Source organism: Chrysemys picta, chromosome 3, assembly GCF_011386835.1.
Source record: "Chrysemys picta bellii isolate R12L10 chromosome 3, ASM1138683v2, whole genome shotgun sequence".
In the NCBI taxonomy this organism is placed as follows: domain Eukaryota; kingdom Metazoa; phylum Chordata; order Testudines; family Emydidae; genus Chrysemys; species Chrysemys picta.
Genome location: NC_088793.1, coordinates 159,843,953 through 159,865,808, shown reverse-complemented (window position 1 = coordinate 159,865,808; position 21,856 = coordinate 159,843,953). Strand labels below are relative to the sequence as shown.

At 42.8% G+C, this 21,856-nt stretch overlaps 2 protein-coding genes across 5 annotated transcripts in view; one reads left to right on the top strand and one right to left on the bottom strand.

Moving 5' to 3' along the window:
* MIA3 (MIA SH3 domain ER export factor 3) overlaps positions 1 to 5,603 on the top strand; it is a 37,824-nt gene extending 32,221 nt beyond the window's left edge. For 3 of the 4 annotated variants that reach the window (XM_042848597.2, XM_024111847.3, XM_042848598.2), the window contains 11 exons: positions 249 to 350; positions 434 to 494; positions 666 to 701; positions 903 to 970; positions 1,264 to 1,361; positions 1,494 to 1,625; positions 2,819 to 2,878; positions 3,009 to 3,085; positions 3,233 to 3,304; positions 4,017 to 4,170; positions 4,684 to 5,603. In XM_042848597.2, coding sequence (XP_042704531.2) covers positions 249 to 350; positions 434 to 494; positions 666 to 701; positions 903 to 970; positions 1,264 to 1,361; positions 1,494 to 1,625; positions 2,819 to 2,878; positions 3,009 to 3,085; positions 3,233 to 3,304; positions 4,017 to 4,170; positions 4,684 to 5,015 — 1,192 coding nt within the window. In that variant the 3' untranslated portion in view covers positions 5,016 to 5,603. The remainder of the gene's footprint in view (positions 1 to 248; positions 351 to 433; positions 495 to 665; positions 702 to 902; positions 971 to 1,263; positions 1,362 to 1,493; positions 1,626 to 2,818; positions 2,879 to 3,008; positions 3,086 to 3,232; positions 3,305 to 4,016; positions 4,171 to 4,683) is intronic. The other variant, XM_024111857.3, reaches the window with a different exon arrangement.
* A 1,599-nt stretch (positions 5,604 to 7,202) lies between these two features.
* AIDA (axin interactor, dorsalization associated) overlaps positions 7,203 to 21,856 on the bottom strand; it is a 59,005-nt gene continuing 44,351 nt past the window's right edge. Inside the window, exons 7-10 of the mRNA XM_005289610.5 lie at positions 14,653 to 14,775; positions 11,875 to 11,997; positions 11,198 to 11,315; positions 7,203 to 9,898 (exon numbers count right to left, since the gene is read on the bottom strand). Coding sequence (XP_005289667.1) covers positions 9,802 to 9,898; positions 11,198 to 11,315; positions 11,875 to 11,997; positions 14,653 to 14,775 — 461 coding nt within the window. The 3' untranslated portion in view covers positions 7,203 to 9,801. The remainder of the gene's footprint in view (positions 9,899 to 11,197; positions 11,316 to 11,874; positions 11,998 to 14,652; positions 14,776 to 21,856) is intronic.

The window sequence follows — 21,856 nt, the reverse complement described above, 5'->3', positions numbered from 1 at the left end:
CCCAGTGGCCTTGGTTTGCCGTTCCCGGCCAATGGGAGCTGCAGGCAGCTGTGCAAATGTAAACAAACTGTCTCGCAGCCCACCAGCAGATTACCCTGGTGGGCCGCAGGTTGCCCACCACTTCTCTAGTGTCTCCTTTCTTCTTGTAGGTAGAAGGCATGAGATACAGCCAGCTGGGTTTCTAGTTTTCAACTGTAAGATCTTAGATGTGTAGCATAGTGAAGTAACTTTCTCTCTCTTCCGTCCAGGAAGCTGACCCAGGAGGAGTACGAGCGTCAAGAGAAGGAGCAGAAATTGTCTGCTGCAGATGAAAAAGCAGTGTTGGCTGTTGAGGAAGTGAAAGTTTACAAGTAATTTCAGTTACTGGAGGTTCACAGTGTTCTAACTTTGGATATTGGGGGAATTTTTCTTTTTAATCTTTCATATTTTATAGGCAAAGAATTCTGGAAATGGAGGAAGAGCTGAAAAAAACCGAGAGGTCTTATAAAAACCAGGTAAGATATTCCTGCTCATTGGTTATAGTTGGCTTTTTTTATATTGTATTATTACATCTTTTTATTATTAATTATTATTATATATTCTGATATATGGTGATGAGTGTGGGATAGAGTAAATATTGGATAAACCAAGCTAAAACCACTTTTTTCCTTTTTCTTAAATCTAAGATTGCTGGTCATGAGAAGAAGGCCCATGACAATTGGGTAAGAGCGTGTTCCTTTTTCTGACCCTTGTACTACAGTTCCTAAATAGTCTGCAATGTTAGATTTATTTAATTTTCATTTAGCTTCCTGAGTGGAGCAGTTCATGCAGTTGGCAAAACAGATTGAAACTTTGGTGGCTTATTTTTTGGTCCCAAATGCATTCAGTTTCCACATTACCTGTTTTTCTCTTTTCCTGAACAGCTCATTGCCCGCTCTGCAGAGAGAGCTTTGGCTGAAGAAAAGAGAGAAGCTGCCAACCTGAGGCAAAAGTAAGCATGTGACAAGTTATTCGTGGAGCTCAGTCAAGTGTGCTCAGCACCATTTGGGCACAAATGAAAGGAAGTCGCAGTCCTGTCCCAAGTAGCTTACACTTTCTAGATTAAACAAGCAGGTCAACCATACCATTAATTTGAGTCAGTGATGCACCTTTTTAAAATTCACTTGACTATTAAATATATCTTCATGCTGAAAGACATTAGTAAGCTTTCACAATGCAGGTGGCCTGAATAACAGACAAAGCATACTCAAAATAAATATTTTTTAACTTGTGCTTATTTTTTAGATTAATAGAAGTGAACCAAAAAATTGCAATGCTTCAAAGACCATTAATTGTAAAACCGACTGCAGGCAGACCTGACCGTCAAGTCCCAGCACGGAGAGGTAAATACTGCTCTTCCCTCCTTCGCCTGCAACCTTCTTCTAAAGATTGTGAAGTCCTGGGTGTATTTGCTCTAAATATTTAGAGTAAAATAACTGCTGGATTAATGAAGTACTGTTGCACCCTTTACACAGGTCCACTGAGCCGTGATGGCTCTTTTGGGCCATCACCTGTGAGTGGAGGAGGTCCTTCCCCGCCATTGATGATGGAAGCTCCTGGTCAGCCCCTCTCTGCCACACGAAGGGAAGGTTCAAGAAGTGAATTTGGTAAGGAGTGAAACTTCTCCTGCAGCCATAGACATTTATGCGAGGAAGCAATGAACACAAGAATTCAGAGGTCTAATCTCAGTTCCCACTTGTGCCCTTGAACAAGTCAATTGACTTCTGTGCCTGTCTATCCTTATTTGAGAGAGGTGTTGAGAATGTATTATCGTTGGTGGAGCTCTTGGAGAAATACTCAAATGCTAAATATTGCCTTTTACTAGCGCTTATTGTTCCTAGACAGTATTACCAGTGAACTGCAAGAGAGAACTTGAGTAAAGCTGGCATATACAGTGACTGCTCTCACTTTAACCACGTTGAGAGGGGTAGTCATACAATGCCTTTTTGTGCTGACTCTCGTTCTTGAAATTATTTTTTTCGTCTTGTGAAATTCTCTGGATAGGGTTAATCGTATCTGTGGTGTTGCAGAACAGTGCATTCTGGGATGTCCCTGGCAAACCAGAAAGGGTCAGAAACTCATTCAGCACAAGTTTACGGGTGCATGTTAATTTTCATTTTAGCTTTGAAGCTTATTGTTTAACATATGGGTTAGTCCAAATACAAATTTTGTTGAAAAGAAACTCTAGTCTGAAAGTCTCAGTACTACTGAGATCAAGGGGGGGCCTGGTAGAGCATTTGACTTTTTTGTTTTTAATCAGCTTAGTTTCAGCTAGAGATTCCATCAGTTATACTTGTACATAGATGCATTTACACCTCTGAGTTTTTCACATGCAAAAGAGTGATTGGAGAGACTGCTTCTGTCCACATTAGATTAAGTAATGAGCTTACCTTCACTGTAAGGGTTCACTTGTTTAAAAAAAAAAAAAAAAATCCATTTCTTACTCAAATAATCCAAAATGCTACACCTTGTGAAAATGCTTCAAAATCTATGCTGTTTTATTTCTGGAGGTGCTGAAGTGACAACCCCTTCCCTAAGGAAGGATTTCCTGCACTTTCACTGCTGGCTCACAGGGGGATAGTGCTGGGAAATTCTGTCTCTATCAAAGGGTTCAAAAGGAAACTGCTCCCAAAGTTTAGTTTTCTCTCTCTACCCCTAGTGGTGCCACTGAACCTGTATGCAATTAGTGATGTGTAGGGGCTAGTGTACAGAAGATATGGATTTATTATAGAAGTAGCTAGCTGAATTAACAAGTCTGTGTCTGAGCTCTGTGTTTTATATTTCTTTTAATGTACGGTAGTGGATGGCCCTTCAGCTCCAAGGAGGCCACCTGAGCTGTCTGGAAGATCATCTGTCCCAGGTGTGTTACGTGAGCTGTAGCCTCCAACCCCTTCAATAAGCTGTTTATTGATTGGAAACGTGTAATTGAAGGCCCAGGTTCCTCTTCCAAAGCTGAGTAAAGTCATATGAAACTTCTGCTTTTCTTACAGATCTCGGCCCTGCTGTAGCAGCCCTGGTCAATAGTGGGCCAAGAACCTCCTCACCTTCCACATCCATGGACGGAGTGGTAAGCTGAAAACTTTTCTTCTGCCACAAGAACACTTTAGGCAGCATTTCTTGTGACCCACTGTACCTGCTGCTTCTCTTCTTAATTGTGTATCATGTTCTATCTTGTCTGTATCCCTTGTCCGTCATTTACTGCCAAAAACAAAAGCAAAACCCTCCCAAAGACTCTGAAGCCCTGTGTGTATCTACTGTTCCGCCTTCATCTTCTGAAGCAGCAGCAGTGAGTATTTGGCAACTGGATATGGTGCTGGTGCACTCCTTGCTTTCATGGTGAGGAATCAAGGGCATGGTGTTTCAAATTGCTGAATAGCTAAATGCTCTGCAAAACTAACCATGGGTGCTCTGTTTTTAAAGGTTTCTTTACTCCTGTTGATGGTTCAGTTAACGTAACTATGTCTGATTTTTATTGCAATATGATGGAAAACCCTATTGTTTTTGTCAAAGACTGCATGCAAACATTTATCTTTGAGGAGAACTGTAAGAGTAATCCAATGAAATGTGATATTTGTTGCATCTAAATATGTGTGGTACAGAAGGATTTAGATTATCTCTCAACCCGTACTACAGGAAGAAAGGAGTTGTTTTTTAGCATTTAACATCCAGCAATGTGGTATGGGCCTACTGGCATTTTAAAGGGGTAAGCATCTGGGAGCTGGGGTTAGTCATGACTGTGCTGTACCATAGAGCGGTCATCCCAGAAGTTTGTTTAATTTGTATGGCCTAAACTGGATTCTTCAAAAGGCAGCACACTCCATGCTCTGCAAAGGTTTGGGGGAGGTTTGACAACTTGCTGCTCTTTGGCTGTTTTGCCCTTACTTGTGTTTTCTTACCTCTTGGCACTCGGGTTAGTTCTGGTGTTTTAGCATCAGTATATTTGCTTATTGTCACAAATCATATTCTTCACTAAAGTTTCAAACCAACATCTTGAACAGGTGAACCTAGGTCCTAAAGGTCCCCCATCTTTTCCTGGGACACCCATAATGACCTCTCCAGTGACCGGACCTCCGCCACCTCCAATTCGATTTGGAGCACTGCCACCTCCACTGCGTGGGCACTATGGGTCTCGGCCCCTTCCTCTACCCTTAGGTATGAATACCTTATACTTGAGTTTAACTTTACTTCCAGTAGCTCCTCCATATCCGTTTGAAGCAGTGAGAGTCTCTCCTTTAAACACCTAGTGGGCATGTCTACACTGCAATTAAATGTAACGGGGGAGGGTCCAAGAGCCCAGCCCTCAATGTCTACACTTGAATTATGTAGACATACAGGAACTCACAGGGTATCACTTTGCTGAGCATCATTGAATATGGCTCCTTTGTTTGTTGTACAGTAGTAATAGTGTAAAAAAAAACTCTAGCTGCCAAAAATCTCCCCGGCAGGCATTTGTGGTCTTGAACGTTTCAGTGTGTGGTTGCCGTTTCTATGGGCACCTCTTTCTGACTGGGGTGCATATCTTTCTTTAGCTGAAATGCTTTGGGCCAGGATGTGAACAGGCTGACATTGGGAAACTTCTGTATCATTTTCCTTAAATGGGTGTAGTCACTACTTCAATGTAGGTGGCACTTCCATCATCACTCAGTCTTTCCCCTTTCCTTTCAGTTCGTGGTCCTCCACCACCACCTCCAGCTGCAAGAGACTATTTACCTGGCCCACCATTAGGAATGAGAGACGTGCCTCCTGGCCCATTACCGCCTCCTGATCCAAGAGGATATGTACGTTTCCCTCCTCCTTTTCGACCTGGAGGCCCTCTTGGCCCACGAGATTATCCTCCTGGCCCACGGCTACCCCCACAAGGTTTAAGGGACTATCCCCCTCCTCCAAGTAGAGACTTGCCTCCACCAGGATCTAGAGACTACCCACCAGCCCCTCCTTGTCCACCATCACCAGCAGGCCCCAGGGACTACACACATCCTCCTGAACAAAAACCATAACTTCAGCTGTTGGATGGCAACGCTGTGGAATGGACTCTAGCACATTTCATGCAGTTAGGACTTTAAATGGCTTCAAAAGACAACCATCTTTTAATTTTATTCTTAAGTTTGGTTTCAGTATATTAGTTCTTGCAGAATTACTTTTCCCTCAAATTTCCCTAGCCATGTGCATTTGAGATCACCTTAAAGAACACTCACCCACTGGGGATGCAAAAATCATATGCTATGATGGACTTGAAGCCTGCTTCTTACAGCTGTGGGCTACCTGCAGCTCTTTAAATGTGCAATACAAAAGTACCTGTGTGGTTGGTTTTAATTAATGTAGCCTATGTAACCAGTTGTTGAATGACTTAAAATTTCATGAAAAATGTAATCAAAACATTTCCTGTGGAAATATTTTTGTAAGTAAAATGTTACCCAACTTGTCTTCTCCCTTACGTTAACCCGCAGTTATTGTAGACCAAGGGTCTACAATAAGACTGTAAAATTATTTACCTTTTTAAGATGTCTCATCAAAAAGATCGAATACAAGCTACCCTGTACTCGAAGGAAAATTCTACTAATAAAGAGCAAAATCAATTTGCTAGATCTTGTTTGAGCATGCAAGTGAATCTGTCATGGAAGCAACTTGAGCTAGTTCTTTAGAAAGACACTTAGTCATTGTGATTGGAGTTAACAGTAACCTTAAATGTTCTACACTCCTTGTGTAAAACTTGTACAACTGCTTGTATGAGTAGCTCAACCTTTTGAAGATAAGGCTCTAGCAAACCCCTGCTTAAGAGATGTAAATCATGTGGGATTTATGGAACTGTAATCAGATCTTACATCACTTCTGCCCATGTAGGCAGCCTTGAACTGATGTAGATATTGCAGTGAAAGCCAGGCTAGCCTGTGACCCATTTGCTTAACTGCAGTACAGAGAAGTTTGGGTCCAATGCAGTTTAAAAAAAAAAAAAAAAAAACCTCCCAAAAGCACAACTGTGTATCTCAAAGTTTGTATACTTTGACCTCTTCAGTGTTGCATCACAGGTCTACCTGGGAGTTTCAAAAATACAATAAAGGCTAGAACTTCAATTAGTGGTCTGAATTCAGATTATGAATAATAAGTAAAGTGCCCTTTACAAAGCACCTATGTCTATCCTGTGTAATCATGGAGTTTAGCAAATTGTTTAAACACATGGAACTATACTCTACAAAATCAACTTTCAGGGAAGGTATATTTTAAGCTTACAGAATTTCCCCCTGGCAAATGGTTTGGGAGGGAAAAAGTAAGTTTCCTGTAGGCTGAAGTGGTGCTAGTCTGCAAGTATTAGTAGCCTCTAATGGGCATTGGGTGAGCTGATTAAACAGCTACAAGGGAAGATAGGAAATAGCTCAAGTGAAATCCTCATACTCTTAAAATAGAGGTATGAATAGTAGAACCTCAGAGTTAAACTGACCAGTCAACCCCACACCTCATTTGGAACCAGAAGTAAACAATCAGGCAGCACTAGAGACAAAAGTACTGTATTGTCTTAAACTACTAAAAAATAAAGCAGCATTTTTCTTCTGTATAGTAAAGTTTCCAAGCTTAAGTCAATATTCAGTTGTGAACTTTTGTTTAAAAAGTTACAAACAACCTCCATTCCTGAAGTGTTCATAATTCTGAGGTTCTACTGTTCTGGGAAGCTAGATCCATTCTGGGGAGCAAAGCTGAACCCTCTGCCATATAAAGCTTTGAATAGTTTCTCTTTTGGGGAGAGGGATAGCAAAAACAAAAAAAAAATCTAGTGCAGGGCTAATTTCAGAAACTACATCTTTACTTCCACATACAAGCAGCCATTTATTTGACTTTTAACTGTAGGTAGGTTATTCAAATACTATAAGAAATGACCTTTTAGCTAAACTCAATTTCTGACTGATATAGCAGAATTGTAGATCACCACTGTGCATAGCTATACAAGCAGCACCCTATGTTTCACTCTTGGGAAAGTCTTTCAGGGATCGCTACATCATGAAGGATGAAAAAAATGGAGAGAATGGACTTCAAAAAAACATTCTACAAACATTCATTTACAATTAGTTTAAATACAAAGCTCTACTTGTATATTGAAACAAAGAAGGTTTCAAACTGTACTGCACTTGACATTCCATACAATTGCAGTTAATAGGGACTTCAAGGGTGATAGTTTAAAACAACTGGATCTGTTTCACATGAAAACATGTTTAATTTGTAGGCACTAGTGTACACATTGGCTCATAAACATTCACCAGTAGACATGTAACTGGTTAATTGTATACATCTATTACATATGCATTTTAAGGACACCCATCTTTGAAAATCAAATCCCTCAAGTTAAAGTTTAACCTATTATATTCCCCCCCAAGCAAGTTTATTCCATTTCATTTAACTCCCCTAAATTAACATCTTAAATAGTTCTTAACTTTGAAAGGATTATCCCTAGGAGTCAGTATAACATACAGAGGGTATGAGTAGGTTTTAACTTTTCCCCATTAACTGACTGATGATCACCTAACAGGACAGTTTATATGGAGATGTATTTGAGTACTTCATGTGTAGACAAGTACATAGCCACAAAATATTTATTTATTTAGTAGGACAAATGTACACATCGGAAAACATGGAAGCCTCTTAGAATGAACTTTAAAAAGGCTACACGAGGCCTAGAACCTTATTCAGCAAAGCACTGGTGCATGCAGAGAGACCCACTGACTTTAACTTTAAGCAAGTGCTTTGGATGATCAAGGTCGTACACTACACCTTTTGCAGTGGTGAAAAATTGTGGTTTTGCACCTATAAGATATTGTCAGTTTATTTAATGAATGTTTCCTTCCTTTGTACAACACCAGCAGACACAATGGAGGAACACTATGGCCGATTCTATTTACATTTATTTTAACAAAACTAATCAAGATATTTAGTGTTTGTTTCAGGCATGACGTTGTAAAAGGTTATAATGTAATTGGGTCCCTTTTAGAACTGTTAACAGGAAAATACAGTTCAGCCATTAGCCAAATAATTGCTCACTGAGGTGAGCTCATCTACAATTAAGCCCGAGGAGAGGAAAGAAGGGGAGAATAAATTCAGCTTCCAACTTCCAAAAGGCCTCATTTTATCCCCATTATAGTTCCCTTCAAATCACTGTACTAGAGGCAGAAAGGAACACCCCTGATACACTCCATAAACAGACTGCTGTGAAAAGTGAAAAAATCCTTTTCCCTCACTTTTTTAAACAGTGTTCTGGAGTGAGTTAGTATTACATGGTGCAGAAAGAAAGGCGTTAATGGTACATTTACATCCAAGCTATTAGAAAAGCTAACACTTGACACTGCATTCTCCTGGAGCTAGTCCTTGTTAGCATAGCAGTGTGTATGTAGGCACTATTTAAGATACACATGAAGCACATCAGACCTTGAAGAACTGTATTAAATATTCCACTCATTGAATATATGAAAAGTTCGAATGGGTTCTACTTCGGTCCCTTTATTAAGTTAAAAGGTGGATGCAAATATTCATGTTATAATAAGCCAATGCCCTGCAGCTTATTACACACTATGCATCTCAATAATATAGAAAATAAATGATAATCCTATCTACCTACATAAAAACCAGGTTATTTTAGACTAAGTTTCCAGACTTGCATACAAATAGAGGTATGCAAAGATCCACAATCAGATTTTATGAAAACAGTTTTTCATGGGAAGGCGTGTCTGTCTTCAGTCCACAGCCTGAGATAGCCGAGCACTTCCAAGCTGTTAGCATAAAGCCCCCACCAAAAACATTGAGTAGTAAGGGCCCGATCCTACCACCTGTGAAATCAATGGTAAAACTCCCACTGACAGCAAAGGTAGTAGGATGGGCCCCCAAAGCTGTCCCACACATGCCCCTTTGTACACCACTGTCTGGGAAAATGGGTAGGAAATACAAAGTATAGAAAAAAAAATGTAAGAAGGTTGTTCCCTTAAGTATTCATGATTTTTAAGGGATTCCAACACTTGTAATAATAGACAAGTTCTACCTGAAATCACATGACACACTAGATGCTGCAAGTCTGGGAACTATCCGAATGGGATTGAGATAAACAATTGACAATTTGGTTGTCTCATCAGCACCTTCCCTTTTACCCTCAACGCTTCTCCCTCCTTTCCTCTGCCACTTAGCCAGATAAGACAAAAGAGCAGGCTGACAAGATGTTCTAGAGCAGCATTTCAACTTTGGATTGAATCTCTCTCTCTAACCACCATCCTCCTACTGCTTCTTAAACCACTCACAGACACTTCCTTTCTGTAAAATCCCTTTTCTATCACCTTCCCCCACCCTCCCAACAAGACAGAGTGAAGGATTCTAAAATGTGAGGGACTGCAATAGCAAAGATAGCAAGAGTAAACAAGCTAGCAAACCTGCCACGACATTTTGCTGCATCAGGCTTGGTGAATGGGGCACTTCCCACCCTCTAGCAAGGTTTTTGAAGCAAGGGTAAAAACAAGAGGTAAGTTACAAAATTGAAATTTTAGAAACAGCTCAATTATGAAGAGAAATTGTCACAAAATACTTCAGCCCGCTTGTGATAAAACTGGTATCCAAAAGGTACTGGAAGAAACTTGCACCTGAATGGTAGGCTTCACCTCTGACCCTGTGATATTGCTGTGCAGTGTGTGATGGTCTCATCTGACCTACTGGCACGAGTACAGCCATTTTCCTGCCTGTTGAAGGATGGGGATGCTACACACGCAGCTACCATGATTTGTGACAAGTGGTTTAGTTCACAGAAGTCTCACAAAAGGGTCATTCCTTGTGCAATATTTGATGGAGGTGAAGATAAAGTGGTTTCTTGGTCAACAATTGCAGTTTCTTCCTTTTAAAGTCAGTGGGTTTTTTGTATCTGTAACCACAAGAAATAAAATTGAAGGCGAATGCTAAGGAAGACTAAATGCATCTGAATAAACCCAGGCTCAAATGCTTGTTCCGACAGTACCCAGACTCCATGTGTGAAAGTGCTTCAGGTATGAATTTAGGATTCGTACAAGGGAACAATAATGAAAAGTAGGTTACACAGGAAAAACTGTCATTTTCTTTTCTTTGGAATATTATTTTCAAGGCATGGCAAATTAAACTTTCAAACGCATACCAGCCTGAGTAGAAGAGAATTCGGTTGCAAGACATTCGGGTTATCTTGCTTTGCCTCACACACGCTTGCAACCTGTTACTGCAGGTGTAATTCTGACAACATTTAGATTTGTTTAAAAAAAAAAAAAAAAGCCACCAGATCTTACAAAATTGTTACGATTATCAGGAGCCTTTTTCATTAGATGTTTCCCACCAAAGTTACTTTGGATTAAAACACATCCCCATGTGACAAAGTAGCTGGGACTACCTGCATGCCTTTCTGGGACTGGCCCTTTACAGTTGGGAGAGTCAAATAGCTGCAGCCCTAAAATGGCCATTTTGCAACTGACAGCTCACAACTCCCAGCCCTTCTCTTCCAGCTGATAAATAGCAATAAGAAAGAAAATAAAGTTAAGGAGATGAGACAAATTGTCATGCCCCTCAATGTTTGCAACTCATATTACAGCACTACAATAGTGGCACCAAGAGAGTCAGAAATCCATACCGATTAAAGAATGAAAGTAAACTGGCTGGTTTGTCTTTTTCCAATCAGAAGACAGTACAAGTAGTGAGCCTATAACACTGAAGGAGTTTAACATTTTCAGTTTTAATATTCCAACTTACTGTAGTACGTAATTTGTTTTTGAAAGCTATTTTTGACCTGATCGTGTCCCTTGAGTGTGTCGCAAGCCACAGGGGTTTCATTCTAAAAGAAGGCCTGCTTGATAGTCAGGAAGATGTTTGTTTTTTAGTAGCAGATCTGATTACTTTAGTTAAGGATCAAAATGCAGAACTCCTATATAACCTGACACCTTTATGCTGGTCTGTTCAAAGTTCCTTCCAAACCAAATGCTGGGGTTTGTAATTGTATTTTCAGGATCATAGGAATAAAGTAGCAAGAAAACCAGGAGGAGACAAAGTAGTAAGTTTGACAGTAAACAGTTTCCTATATCTAACACAAAGCATCAGCAGACAATACCAAGCTCTAGATTAGTTCCTTTGTATCATGTCACTGGAATCTACCGTGTATATTTATATATCATCTATATATAAGATTATATGCTAGGTCACTTACAGTTCTATAACAATTGTCCCAGGTTTAATTTCATCCATCTCCATGAAAGCAAAGCACTTGGTGCTGGTAAATCTCTTCTTGGGCTTATAGTGTTTGAATTCAAAGAAAATAGCTGCACCTAAAGGGGGGGAAAGTTAGAGAAAAACTAGTCAAATGTTGCCTAAAACAGATTCCTTGTCATGGAAATATGACTGTCATCGTAACCTGTTCTACATATATCAGAGACAATGGCTTCTATTATTTCTCTAAATCTCCTGAATCAATAAGAAAAATCATGTTTCTTGAAATGTTAGAATTACTCCCCTGAGCTTGTAGCCCCACTCTATTACTCATGAATGACAGAACCACAGCAGGGCAGTGTGACTGGTCCAAACAAGTGTAACAGAGTATACTACTTGAAAGCAAAATATGCCAAGCCACTACTCTAGGACTTGCAGTGAGCTGTTGCAGTGTCCACAAAATTGCTACTGCACTGTAGATTCACACCCAGGCTTGCCACGCAGACAACCCTGGGGTCTTGAGCCCCAAGAATCTTCAGAGCAGTAGTCTTGACACTGCTCCTACTCTGAGGAGCAGCCAGGCCCAAGCTGCCTGGCTCCTCCTCAGAGTAGGAGCAGTGTCAAGACTACTGCTCTGAAGATTCATGGACCCCATTTCAGAAGGCTAAAATTACCCACCTTTTGTTAGTTTTTCAACATGTTTCTGAATCTCAATGTCCACATTAAAATGAACATAGGTGTCCTCTTTCCTTGAAGCCACTGGAGTATCCTGCACAGGGGTCAGGTCTACCCCATTCACATCTGGAGGAAATAAAAAATTAGCCCCTTTTAAGGTCAAACATCTTTTAAAAAAAACTTGTCATTTTATCATTAGCATACATGCACTTTCCATCCTAGTATTAACAAATCTTATCCATAATCCATATTTATTACATCCTATCATCAGTTCATTGGGTTCAAATTCCAAAACCAGCACTGCATCCTCTTTCTTCTGCTCCAAAGAGAACCCCCTGAAATGTCAGAGTCACTGCTCTGTCACCTTCCTATTAGCGACAGGCCAGAACTAGTCAATTTTATTTTCAAAAAGGGTGATTTTTATGCTTGCCAGTGAAGTATCAAAGTCCCTTTTGAGGAAAGTTTTCACATAGAGCTTAAAGGTCTATTCTGAGAAAAGTCTATGGAAAAATACAGTCGTAACCCATTACCTCTGAATGTCCAGATGCAGATATGCTTGCTTTCCTGGCTAGAAACAGTGCTCACTACTTTTCACTCCTATTGGCACTCTAGAGCCAGCACAGGTATGGGGGAGGGAACTAGATTCAGTTATGCGAGCACAGATTAACAACTGTTTTGCTCCAGCATAAGCCAGAACAAGCAAGATTGCTGCTTATTCTACTTATGGTTGTTTGACTGTTATTTTGTCCTCTCCCACTTCCGTCGTCCTCCCCTCACCAGTTTGTTTCATCCATCTGTTGTGCCTCAGCATATGGTAAGATCATGAGCTCTTTGGGGCAGAGGCTGTCTTTTTTATTGTGTGGGCATGTGTCTGGCAGTGCCTAGCACCTGGGCCCCGATGAAGGCATCTGGGGGCTGCTGAAATACATTAACAAATAGTGGCAGAACTATTATGGTTGAAGAGTTAAGACACCAACGTTCAGATTCCAGACAGATTTTAAGGATAGTAAGTTTAAAAGAAGAAAAAAATCCCACACAGGTTTGGTATGGAGTCACTGAGACAATGAACACGGTCTCACAATGCCTTTTTAAAAAAAAATTAAACAGTCACTTTTCTGAGTAGACTCACTTTAAAAACTCGGGGGGGGGGAGGGGAATTAAAGTACACCCCCTTCTCATTTCCAATAGGTTGTGCAGTCTCCCACTGGGGAGTTAAGAGTTTAATAGTAAGTGGAAAGCGGAGTCAGACTATCATACAATTTAATAACAGCATTGCTTGGTAACTTCTGCTTCTCAGAAGAATACCACATGTACTGTAGGTCAGGACTGAGGGGCAGGGTTGTATGGGGAAAGCTTGCATAGCACTTGTGCACACTACCCTGCCTCCTGCCTGCAGCTACTAGCATTTGTGTTTTTACAATATATAACTAGCAAAGGGAAAATTTAACACATTTCAAACAACAGAACAGCGTAGCAGTTTATAGGATATTTGCTTTTGAACTCTGAAATTTCAGTACCCAATATTAGAATGGTGTTAAAAATTGGTACTTTACTAATAGCCAAAAATGAAATGCATTCCTTCATGCTTGATTTGACCCAGATTGGATGTTGGACTCCAACAAGAACTGTAACCCCTGGTCCCACAAATTTAGATCTCTAAGCCAGCTGGGGGGCAAAAGAACAGAACAAAAAACCCCAAATGACTGACAAGGAATACTTGGGAGGGATGCGAGGAAAGATGTGTAATTAAAGAGTCTAAAAATAATGCTGAAGAACCACAGCAACATTATTAAAAATAAACCTTTTGCATCTTCAGTATCTCACTGAGAGAAATGCAGGGTGAATGTGTAGGTCCCGAGAGAGCAGGATTCAGGCTCCAGTTTTCCATCAGAGGGAAGAGGCTTCAGACTGAGGGCTTCTCTATACAAACAATGACTTTGCTGCAAGCTGGGGTATGAATCTGTGCTGCACTTGACTGAAGTGGACCTAGTGTCCATCTGCGCCCCGCTGACGTGCACTAGCAGTTTGTTAATGCACTTTGGTCTAGTACTCTCTCTGAGGCAAGACTAGATCTTAAACTGTTAACACAAGTCAGCAAGGTCCACACAAACATGCACAGCGAGTGCAGCAGACTCGTGAGGGAGATTCATACCCCAGCTTGCCACAAACTAAATGTTCATGTAGACAAGTTCAGAGACACAGGGTACATCTAATACCGCACTTAAAAACCCACGGCTGGCCATGCTAGCTGACTCGGGCTCAGGCTAAGGGGCTGTTTAATTGTGGTGTAGTCATTCAAGCTCAGGCTGGAACCCAAGCTCTGGGACTCTCCAACCTTTGCAGGGTCCTACAGCCTGGACCCCAGTCCGAGTTTGAACATCGACATTGCAATTCAACAGCCCCGCAAGGCTGAGTCAGCTGGCAAGGGCCAGCCACGGGTGTCTAATTGTACAGTAGACATATCCAGAGAAGCAGGGGTCTGAATGTTGAATATAGCCACAGGAATCAAGAGAGTGGAGGAAGGTTCAGATCCACTTGTTTTGGCTGAGGGATAGTGGAGGAGATGCAGGACCCTACTCAGAAGCACAATCAGAATCTTCTCATCCTTGACTAAGATAGCACCTTGTAAAGCCACAAAATGATTGTACGGGGGGGGTGGGGGCTCTGAGTGCCAACAAGAGTGCTTCTCTGTATGGGGAAGAGGGATTCTATTTCCATAAAACACACACGTCCCTTCACAGAGAGTAGAAGTCAGAACACAGCAGAAAGAGCAATACTTACCCTTTACACTAACTGTGATATAAGGATCAATGCACTGCCCAGCATCTTTCAGACCAATTTTCTCTATTTTGATAGTGAGTAACGTCATCCCGGGTTCCGACGGCAACCTGGGTAATAAAGTACCTGGCAACAGAGAGCAAACCAAAACATTAACCCGTTGGGACTCTTACAGCTAGGGCCCTACTTCAGTCCTTCCCCCATCGTCATTGCTCATGGAAGCCTTTGTTCACCACAAACTATAGTGGATAATGAGAAGGGATAGGGATTAGTCCTAAGGCCCAGGATTTGCAGCCTCACGACACATATAGTCATCTAACACCAACGAATCTCAAAGTGGTTTACACATTTATAGGTACAAAGAAATGCAGTCACCAGCTCTGGAGTGAAGAGTGGCAAGTCTGTTCAATATGTTATGCACTACATTGAGAGACATAGGGGTAAGCATCTATTTACAGGAAGTGCTGTGGGATCTTGAACGTCAAGCAGAGCAGACAGGACCTTTGGTTTTCAGGTCTCGGATATGCACGCATTGTAAATTGCAATACAATTCCATTTCTATAGCTCTTAAGGGCTGAGATCACCCTGCTAGGATTAGAACTTGTGGTTGCAGGGAGTCCAGGCATCCATCCACCAGCTTCATGCTGATCATTTACAACTAGTAAAAGAGATGGGAGCAATAGAGAAGGGAATGTTCCATTGGTATGAACCCCACTCCTGGGGAGGTAAGAGAAATACCAGATCAGCAGGGTTCTTCTAGAGCAGTGTTTCTCAACGACCAGTCTGTAGACGAGTGCTGGTCCCTGAGATCTCCCTGACAGTTTAGGAAGGCAGCAAGCCGGTTCCTGGTATCAAAAAGGTTGAGAAACACTGGTCTAGAGTGTTTAGCATCTATTGGCATTAGACATCAAAAGGCAGCAGTATAAAAAAATAAAAAAGTATTTGCCAGAACTGAGAGAATGTGAGGGATGCCAAGTCATTTCCAACTAAACATTAAGAAAATCAAAGATGTTCTTATGCTCAGACACAGACTGATGTTAATGTAGGAGAATCCCTGGAACATTGTAGCACAGCTGGTAGTTTGAGATATCAGTAGCATGTAAGAATCATACGAATGGCAATATGGGTCAGACCAATGGTTCATCTAGCCCAGTATCCTGTCTTCTGACAATGACCAATGCCAGGTGCTTCAGGGGGAAGGAACAGAACAGGGCAATTATCGAGTGATTCATCCCCTGTTGTCCAATAAGTCAAATACCCTTGAAATCAACTATAGGATATTTCCTCCAGGCTGATTTTAGAGAAAGCTGGGAGGTTTTAAGACAGAATCTGGTGTTAGTGGTGTTAGATTCACAAACGGTGTAAGAGAAAGTAAACTCATGAGCAAGTCTGATGTAAAGCCTTGTTTTTGATTGCAAGTTTTATGACCCCAGAAGTGAAAAGACATAATTTCCCTTGGCAAATGGAGTCAGTCATCCCCTCCACAGGTTTAAGTTTTCTTTACTATATTATGACAGAGAGACAGGCTTCAAAATAAAGGACCAAATATTCTGCCCATAGAACTGCACCCCCAGCAACCAGGACTTCTATAGGGGTTGTATGACTATTCCCACCACCTCATTGGGGTCCTTAACAAGGTTGGAACCCAGAACCTTCAGTAACAGAAGCATGAGTCTCTATGGCCTTAGCTGACAGCTGTAATAGACTCATGGCCTCTATGCACCAGCCACCACAGGGGACCACATCTCACAGTAGAGTGGGTCATAGCTGCACTCAGATACCTAAAGACAGGATTTGGCCCCCAGCATTTAATGTTGATGGGACAAAGACTGCTAACTGTAGAGTTGGGAACAGATGAATAAAAACTCAAGATTGAATTGGATAGTCCACAATACCAATGAAAACGGGCACTTTTCATGTTGGGGGGAATTGCTGACACATCCTGCTTCAACACGGAGCCATTTCTCTGGCACTGTGGTTTGCCATGGGTTTTCCTGCCATGTTTATTAGACATGTGCTTAAAATGAGGGCTTGTACCTCAACCAGCCCTTTCCTGTGCTCCCTATGGGCTTGTAGATGCGCCCTGCCTATCCTGTATCAAACACAAAAATGAAGGAGGCAAGCCAAAGCCATCTCCAAAGAGCAGGGAATCCGGCCAGGGGCATAATATAAAACCTGTGATTTCAAGTCTTCGCCAGCTATTGCTTGGGAGGACAGAGGGTTTTTGTCATCAGTAGGATATTTAATAAGTAAAAAAAAAAAAAAAGCACTTTAGGAAGGGGGCAGACTTGGGCCTTTTCCTTGGGTTTGTTTTAAGAATTTTATTTTTTCCCCATGTTAATTTACTGCTCCTGGAGGGTGCCGGATTGACTGTGTGAAGTCCCTTCTTTGCCCATTGGGTAGATAAGGAGTAGCGATTCAAGCTTCCATCAAATGGTCCTCTCCCCCTCCTGGATCTCTAAGGCAGCCCAGGTCTCCTTACCATTTTAATCCCTAGCACTTCTAAGACCACTTAAGAATGTGGCAGTTATGTATGTCCGTGTCATACAAGCCACCATATATGGCAATCAGGATTTGGATTGAGACTACTGGATCCATCTCACACAGGCACCAATCAGTTGGTAGCAACCTTTGAAAAGAATTAGAACCTGCGGTCTAGTGGAGAAGACTAGACATCAGAATGGGCCTGTTAGTTTTAACAGTGAGTGAAGCTACCCAGGAGATAAACTTCAGTCACTTTAGCCTAAGCAACAGGGAGCCCTACTTATTTCCATGCAGGACATAGAACAGATTGGGGTAACATATAAGAATGAAATAGTGTATTTGCTAGGTCACTCTGTAGCCCAACTTCTGTCACAAAGCATTTCCGGTTACCAATGCAAAGCCAGCTAGGCATGCACCCCATTGAAAGAAACCCAGCTATACATGCAACCAGCAATGCTGCAAGACAGAGCAAGAGAAATCAAGACAAGCAAGTTTCTAGAGAGCCATCTAAGGTGCTACACTAAAACATGATCCTTCTTTTCTCTGTAGCTGCAAGTCAGCTCACCGGTTACTTATACACAGAGAAACCCCCAATTCTTTCATTATGAAAACAATTATACTTTGACACTTGGAATTAAGATATCAATGAAAGATACCACAGCAATGACTATACACATTAAAATGTTATCATACCTTCAATGACTCCTGAGTTAGCAGATGTTAGAATGGTTTAGCATGTGTTAACATGATGAAGCCATGCATGTAGAAGACAAGACCATGGACAATTAGACAATATAGTAATCTAATGTGAATTAAAAGCATACAGAAGCAAAGTCTATAAGTGAGGAAAGTACAATGTAACCTACTGAATCAACTGGGTCAGTCTGTTGCTTAGATTTATAAGCCTCAGATCAGAAGGTTCTGTGAATAGTTTATTTTAGTTTGAGCCTTATTGTCCAACATCCAAGGTTAAGTAATTAGGTCACCGAATCGTCAAACATCATGCCACACAAATATTCCTGTACAGAAGGCAAAAGAAACCCAGATTGTACCAAGTGGCAAGACAATTCAAGGCTGTTAGATTGTTTGCATTAAGGCTGACTTCCTTTTTGAAGGCAATTTCAAACTAAGTGAAAGCAGGGTGTGCAATTCATGCTGCAAGTTGGGCAACAAACTAAATGTGTTAATACTAAGTTTATAGGGTGCCCTTACCTACTCTTGAAGTGTGGTCCTATGCTGAAAAGTGATTCGGTACGAATGGCTCTGTGGGGCCTAATGTGTATTATCTCACTCTGATTTTACATCTAGTGTGCTGGGTTTACCAATAAACATTTGTCTTTTCTAACAGTCAACCCTGCAAACCCAATTTGGCTTCAATGTCAAGCTAGGTTCTTCCCTTCTTGCACATCACTTGTACTAAAGATTCTACAGGTTCCTAATTAGTGGCACCTGCACAGCTCCATTGCCTTCAGTGGGGTTGCAAAGGTGTATTTGTTTGCAGCTTAGTAACAGTGCTGTTCATGATGCACAAGGAGGACCAAAAGCAGTAAACACATTTCTGTAACAACAATCAGCAGATGTGACCACACCCCGGGAGCACATCTGCTAAGTAAGAAGGTACCATTTGTACCTCATTACTTTTCAGAACAGAGCTGTGTTCTGTTCATGTGAACTGAACGCTTCTTTAAGAGGTGGTGGGTTCAGAGCTCTAATTACCCTCAGAACAGGTGCATCACTGGGAGGCCAGTATAAGCTTCTCCACACTGCTCTGCCATTGTACCTTCAACTCTAAAATGAAGATGCCACCTCTTGGAATGAGATGTTAATTCAGTCTCTGTGGTTCATTCTTGGTGTCTAACATTGGCATCGGTGTATTTTTAATTGTGGTAGTTTTGCACTGGAAACCCTGTGAATTGAACTGGAGGCCTCAGCTCAATTCTTAGTGAGCATCACTCACTAAATGGTGGTATCTTTCAACTGCTGCCAATATGGGCAGGACTCAAAACGGGTGACCTAAATGCAATAGAGTTGCACATTTCTCCCAGTTGCCCAGGGCCCCTTCCAGCTCTTTACCTACTTTAAGTATTCTAAGTAGCCAGTGTGTTGAATGTTAGACATCCTGTTCTATTTAAGCATCTCCCTCTACCCCAAACCACTGTGGACATTTTGCTTCTTACTAAGGTAAGATCATTTGGCTACAAAAGAAGTCCCCTTACTATGTGTAGAATTTAATCCTTAGATTCACTAAGGATATCTTCAACTATTTCTCATTAATAGAGCTTCAGAGGTGACAAACAACAAAGACAACACAGACATACAGCCACACAGAGGGGAAGACAAAAGCAAGACCCTGGGAGATGCTTGTTTGAAACTGACAGAAAAGACGGTTACTCACCGTTGTAACTGTTGTTCTTCGAGATGTGTTGCTCATATCCATTCCATTAGGTGTGTGCGCGCCGCGTGCACGATCGTCGGAAGATTTTTACCCTAGCAACACCGGCGGGTCGGCTGTGGAGCCCCCTAGAGTGGCGCCTTCATGGCGCTGAATATATACCCCAGCCGACCCGGCGCCCCCTCAGTTCCTTCTTGCCGGCTACTCCGACAGTGGGGACGGGGGGCGGGTTTGGAATGGATATGAGCAACACATCTCGAAGAACAACAGTTACAACGGTGAGTAACCGTCTTTTCTTCTTCGAGTGCTTGCTCATATCCATTCCATTAGGTGACTCCCAAGCCCAACTTAGGCGGTGGGGTCGGAGTGAGACATTGCTGTGTGCAAAACCGCTGATCCGAAGGCAGCATCGTCCCTGGACTGCTGCACTAGTGCATAGTGTTCTGTAAACGTGTGGACTGACGACCAAACCGCAGCTCTACAAATGTCCTGGATCGGAACTTGCGCCAGGAAAGCAGTCGAGGAAGCTTGGGCCCTCGTGGAATGAGCGGTGAGGTGCGGTGCTGAGACACCTGCCAGGTCATAGCAAGTCCGGATGCAAGACGTAATCCAAGAGGATAGGCGTTGTGAGGAGACCGGTGAGCCTTTCATTCGGTCGGCCACTGCAACGAAGAGTTGCGTCGTCTTTCTAAAGTGCCTTGTGCGGTCAATATAGAAGGCCAGGGCCCTGCGTACGTCCAGAGAATGCAAACGTTGATCCTGGCGAGTAGCATGTGGTTTAGGATGAAAGACCGGGAGAAATATATCCTGGTTGATATGAAATGGAGAAACCACCTTAGGGAGAAAGGCAGGATGTGGGCGGAGCTGCACTTTATCCTTATGGAAAACTGTGTAAGGGGGCTCGGATGTAAGCGCCCTGAGTTCAGAAACGCGCCTTGCTGAGGTGATGGCTACGAGGAAGGCTGTCTTCCAGGATAGGTACAAAAGTGAACAGGTGGCCAGTGGCTCGAATGGAGGACCTGTGAGCTTGGAGAGAACCAGGTTGAGGTCCCACGTCGGAACGGGCTGACGTTGCTGTGGGTACATCCGGTCTAAGCCCTTGAGGAATCTAACGACCATCGGGTTAGAGAATACCGAAGACGCGAGTTCCCCTGGGTGAAAGGCCGATATAGCGGCCAGGTGAACTCTAATTGAAGATATCGCCAACCCTTGCTGTTTTAGGGAGAGGAGATATTCCAATATGAGAGGAATAGGTGCCTGTAACGGGGACGTGGCTCGTTGTTCGCACCAACAGGAGAACCGCTTCCACTTGGCCAAGTATGTGGTCCGTGTTGAGGGCTTCCTACTGCTCAGCAGAATCTGTTGGACAGAGTGTGAGCACTGCTGCTCTGCCTGGGTGAACCATGGAGCAGCCACGCCGTGAGGTGGAGTGATTGCAGGTCGGGGTGACGCAGGCGACCGTGGTCCTGAGAGATGAGATCCGGGCATAACGGAAGCGGGATCGGTGTCCGAACCGAGAGTTCCAACAGCGTGGTGTACCAATGTTGTCTCGGCCACGCTGGGGCGATCAGAATCACCTGTGCCTGGTCTCTGCGCAATTTGAGCAGTACCTTGTGGACCAGAGGAAACGGAGGGAAGGCATAAAACAGGTGGTCCTTCCAGGGAAGGAGAAACGCGTCCGAGAGGGAGCCCGGAGCTCGACCTTGCAGGGAGCAGAACATGTGGCACTTCCTGTTGTCTCGAGATGCAAACAGGTCTATCTGGGGAAACCCCCACTTCTGGAAAACGGAATGTATGATGTCTGGACGGATAGACCACTCGTGTGTTTGAAAGGACCTGCTGAGTCGGTCCGCCAGAGTGTTCTGGACTCCAGGGAGGAACGATGCCATGAGATGGATTGAGTGGGCGATGCAGAAGTCCCACAGGCGAATGGCCTCTTGGCATAGCATTGACGAACGTGCTCCTCCTTGCTTGTTGATGTAAAACATGGCGGTGGTGTTGTCGATGAGAACTAACACACAGCGGCCACGTAGGAGATTGAGAAATGCCTGGCACGCCAGGCGCACCGCCATCAGTTCCCGAACATTGATGTGCAGGGCTATCTGGGGTGCAGTCCACAGGCCCTGGGTATGGTGTTCGTTGAGATGGGCGCCCCAACCCAGGGATGAAGCGTCTGTGACCAGGTGCAGAGAGGGTTGTGGGGCGTGAAACGGCATCGCCTCGCAAACCACCTTGTGGTCTAGCCACCATGTGAGGGAGGTCAGGACCGAGTTCGGGACCGTGACCACCATGTTCAGGCTGTCCCGATGTGGGCGGTATCTTGATGACACC